Source organism: Mus caroli, chromosome 10, assembly GCF_900094665.2.
Source record: "Mus caroli chromosome 10, CAROLI_EIJ_v1.1, whole genome shotgun sequence".
NCBI classification, from domain to species: Eukaryota; Metazoa; Chordata; class Mammalia; order Rodentia; family Muridae; genus Mus; species Mus caroli.
The window spans coordinates 87,583,701-87,588,309 of record NC_034579.1 but is presented as its reverse complement, the minus strand read 5'-3'; the positions used below and the strand labels follow the sequence as shown (position 1 = coordinate 87,588,309).

At 48.4% G+C, this 4,609-nt stretch overlaps 1 protein-coding gene across 2 annotated transcripts in view; it reads left to right on the top strand.

Moving 5' to 3' along the window:
* Positions 1 to 1,769: 1,769 nt before the first annotated feature.
* Positions 1,770 to 4,609, top strand: part of Metap2 (methionyl aminopeptidase 2) — a 28,761-nt gene continuing 25,921 nt past the window's right edge. The window contains exons 1-2 of one of the 2 annotated variants that reach the window (XM_021173585.2): positions 1,770 to 2,071; positions 4,195 to 4,302. In XM_021173585.2, the coding sequence (XP_021029244.1) occupies positions 1,921 to 2,071; positions 4,195 to 4,302 (259 nt within the window). In that variant the 5' untranslated portion in view covers positions 1,770 to 1,920. The remainder of the gene's footprint in view (positions 2,072 to 4,194; positions 4,303 to 4,609) is intronic. The other variant, XM_021173586.1, reaches the window with a different exon arrangement.

Here is a 4,609-nt window from a genome sequence, read left to right as displayed (position 1 = left end):
CCAGGCTGGCCTCGAACTCAGAAATCCGCCTGCCTCTGCCTCCCGAGTGCTGGGATTAAAGGCGTGCGCCACCACGCCCGGCTGGTTGCTGGGATTTGAACTCAGGACCTTCAGAAGAGCAGTCAGTGCTCCTTGACAGAATCTCCAATACCCACCCCCAAATCAAACCCCCAAACTTGCAAACACCAGTGTCCTCTTGGTTTTGTTTGTACTTTGGTCACTGAACTTTCAAGCCTTCTGCCACACTCAGGCCCAATGCTGCTAGCATCCCTATCTCTAGCAAACATTTCTCAGGATGACTGGGTATCTTTGTCTGCATGCCCTGCAGGTATCTCAAACTTTGGATGTAGGCAGTTTATCTTTGACTCCACCTCATCCACAGCCTCCTCTGCCTAGTTTATTCCTTATCTCTGCGAGTGGTACTCCTCTCCACCTGGAAACCCTGGGCCAGAAACCTGGGTGCCATTCTTACCTTCTCCCCCGCCTCCAAGATCAAGGACTGTTATATTCTCTTAATTATACTTCAGAAATATTTCTGTCTTCAAGCCTCTTGTCCCTGGTCCCCAGTTATAGCCTTTGCTTACAGTTTCATCGGTATTGATACCAGCAGTAGCTTACCACTTCTCTATGACCTCTAGCTTCTCCCATCTTCGTTCTACCTTTAGAACAGAGACCATCAGACCTAAAGATCCTTTTTTTTTCAGTAAAGGTGTGCACCACCACTAGGCTTTGCTTCTGTTTTTATAGTGCTGGGGATTAATGTAGGGTCTTTAGCATTAGAACAAGTGCTCAACCACTGAGCTACACACTCCCAGGCCCCATTTTATGTAGCTGTGGTCAGGCCTGTATAAAGTGAAACCGCTAACAAAGAGAACCTTCGAGCTATTCTGACATCAATGAAATTAAATTTGGCACCTAGTTTAAAACTAATGAAAACACCAGAACTCTCTAGCTGGGCAAAGATCCTTACTGATGAGAACTCCTTGGTTTATCCAGATAGCCACTCACCATCTACTTAGGCAATGGTCTAAATAAAAGGAAAATTGCAATCTGAATATGGGACTCTGATGAAGCACTAAGGGAAAAGACATGGGCAGAATTCAAGCATACTTTGTTGAAGCATCTAAAAGTCAAGAACTGACTGAAAACTAAGAAGAGTGTGTGTTTTGGCGTTATTGAGGAAGGCCTGTTCCCATTGGTCAGAACCTGTACTTGTCTCAAAATAAGAGACGCGTGAGAACGTCGTATCCTTTTATTTTGAGACGGGGTCTCTATATAATCCTGGAAACTCACTCTGTAGACCATATTGGCCTCGCATTTACAGAGATTCTCCCGCTTCTCTGACGAGTTCTGGGATTAAATGGATTAACCGCCTCCAAGAGATGATCCTATCTTGAACCATCGGAGGTTTGGAGTGCAGCATACGAAACGCGGAATTCCGGCTTCCAAAATTATCCCACGCTTCTCGACAGCTTCCCCGCGAGCTGTGACAGTGAATTTAACGCGGTCTTTGAGTCATCAAGAATGTGTGTGATAAATACATTATTTTAACCCTCTCTCATCACTGCCTGTAGGATTTTTTTTTTAAATAGGGAACACTAAATTCCTCCTGTTAGTGGCATCTCCTGCGCACTCTGGAGCGAACTCCCCCCCGCCCCCCCTTTTTCCCAGGCTGGGAAGATGCGCACAGGGGGTGCAGACGCTTAGGGTCAGAGTAAGCTCTGAGCCAGGCGAGGGGGCGGGCACTCAGACCGCGTGCTGCAGAGTCCTCCGCCGTCCCAGCATTCCCTGCGTCCGGACCATCGAGCGCGGCTTCCGGCGTCGCTGGTGGAGGTGGGTGAAGAAGGAGCGGGCCCTCGCCGCTCGTTCTCGCTCCCTCTCTCTCTCTCTCTCCCTCTCCCTCTCTTTTTCTCGGGCAACATGGCGGGCGTGGAGCAGGCAGCGTCCTTCGGGGGCCACCTGAATGGCGACCTGGATCCAGACGACAGGGAAGAGGGAACCTCCAGCACGGCCGAGGAAGCCGCCAAGAAGAAAAGACGGAAGAAGAAGAAGGGCAAAGGGGCTGTGTCAGGTAAAGAAGTCATGCTTTCGCCGTCCCTGCCCGGCATGGCCGAATGACTTGGCTCAAGCCCGCCAGGGGTGCCCGGGGGATGGGAACGGGGAGGGAGCCCTGGCCCTCGTTCAATCCCCAGGCCTGGCGGAGTGGCTGGCATGGCCAGCTTTCCGTGCCGCGGCTCCTCGGTAATGGTGGGAGGGTGTGGGGCATGAGAGCGCCTCCGCTTCCCGAATGGTAGCGCTAGCGAGGGTCTCCGGGGCGCGATCTCAACTCCCACGCAGACAGTTGCACACGGACCTGAAACATGCACAGGATTCAGCTCCACCATCTTCGGCGCGGATTTTGGACACCGCCTCGGAATCCCTTCCGACCCTAGTTGCGGCCTGGTTGCTGGACCTACCTATTTTGGTCCAGGGTTGGGGGTGGGGTATTGGAGCAGATTGCTGGGACCGTACGCCCTCCCCTTGTGTCATCCGCATGCATACTAGGGCTTTAGCTTTGGATTGCAGATTGGGGGGGGGGGTGCCTCTGAGTCTCTGTCCTTACAGACAGCTCCTGTCACTGACCATTGGATGGTGGTGCAAAAATCTCACAGCATGCTCAACCTTGAGGGTTTGCAGGCCTGAATTTTGATGCCACTTGGCATGCAGTGCAGCCAGAGTTGTCTGCGATTATGAATGGATTTTCCCCAACTAGTAATAACCTAGTTCCGTGGGTAAGGCGAGGACACAGCCGCATGTTTACAGTTGGACCACGTTAACCAGGAACGTGTCTTATCTTGAGACGTTTTTGTTTCACAGCCACCTGTTTTTTTTTTTTTTTTTAACTTTTTCATATTTAAGGGTCATCAGATAAAGGATGAGAGAAAAATGGAGTTGGAATTAAGAGAAAGTGGAGTGGACTTTTCTACCTACTTAAGAATTTTGGCGGTTAGATGGGAGTGAAAAGCAAGAGTTGGCATGTCTTTGTAGGCCTTCCCTAGAGCAGAATTTAATCTAGGGGCATTCTGTTGTGACTCGGTGGGCTTGCAGTCATTCTGAACTCTGCAGTTTGCCCTTGAAGGTGAGCAACAGATAGTTGGTTTATAGGTTTGTTTGTTTGTTTGTTTGTTTTTGAAACAGGGCTTCCTCTGTGTAGTGGTGGTTGGGACTCTCAGTAGACCATGCTAGCCTTATGAAATAACTCAGAGATTCTCCTGTCTCTGTCTCCAGAGTATGGAGTCAAAGTTGTGCAGCACTGTATCTGGCAGTTTTAGTTATTTGGAACAGGGTTTCACTATGCCTCCTTGGCTGTGGGGCCGGGGGGGGGGGGGGGGGGGGGGGGGGGGGGACTTCCAATTCACAGAGATCCACTGGCCTATTCTTAATATTTTTAAGTTGTCTCTCAGTGGGAATCTTCCTTTAGTAGCCAGCATGTGCTGGAGTATATTTAATATATTTATCTTTGTGGGCATACTGCTCCTACAGATGGATGTAGTCACTTCCAGGTGGTTTAGATATTTACAAAGTTGCATTTTAGTAATTAAGGATTATCTTTCCCTATCTAGATTTGTTGTTGTTGTTCAGCTGGTGTGTAATCTCTTCTTCCTATGGCCTTCAGCTTGTAGTATATGTATAGTAATCACAGTACATATTTTGTTGTCACTGGGCAGTGGTGGCGCACGCCTTTAATCCCAGCACTTGGGAGGCGGAGGCAGAGGCAGGGAGGCGGAGGCAGAGGCAGGTGAATTTCTGAGTTCAAGGCCAGCCTCAACTACAGAGTGAGTTCCAGGACAGCCAGGACTGCACAGAGAAACCCTGTTTTGAAAAACCAAAAATAAGTAAATAAGTAAATAAAATACTTGTTGTCATCTAATTCTTAAAACTTAGTTAAGGTTAAGTTGCTTAGGGCAGGGATCAACTTATATTTCTGTTTATCCTGTAGGGGCTTTCATATATAACGGAGAGTTCCCTAGAATGACCCGAGTAGACAGGGCTACTTGGGTCTGGAAGTTTCTCTCTGTGGTTTAACAAGTAATGATACTGCTTCTGTTTAGTTTCTCATGCTGCTTATTATGAAAAGATTCGTGAACTGTACAGGATCATTAGAAAATATTCAGGTGTGGGAATCATTTGATTTGTCCTGTTTTGTTTGAACAGCAGTGCAACAAGAACTTGATAAGGAATCCGGAGCCTTGGTGGATGAAGTAGCAAAACAGCTGGAGAGACAAGCTCTGGAGGAGAAGGAGAGAGATGACGACGATGAAGGTAAGCACTGGTTCCCACCCTTGTTACAGAAGACAGAAAGGCAACTTTTTTTTTTCAAGATTATTTTCTTTTAATGTGTCTGTGCAAGTGCTGGCATGTAGTGCACAGTGTTCATGCTAGAACCTTCAGAGACCACAGAAGGGTGTCGGATGCTTGGATCTGCAGTGACAGGCAGTTCAGAGCCGCCTGATGTGGGTGCTAAGAACCAAACCTGGGTCCCCTGTAGCAGGATCAAGTGCTCTTAGCCAGCTCTCCAGCCCTGAAAGGAAGACGTTAATTAAGGAAATGGTTTTGGTTTTTTTTTTTT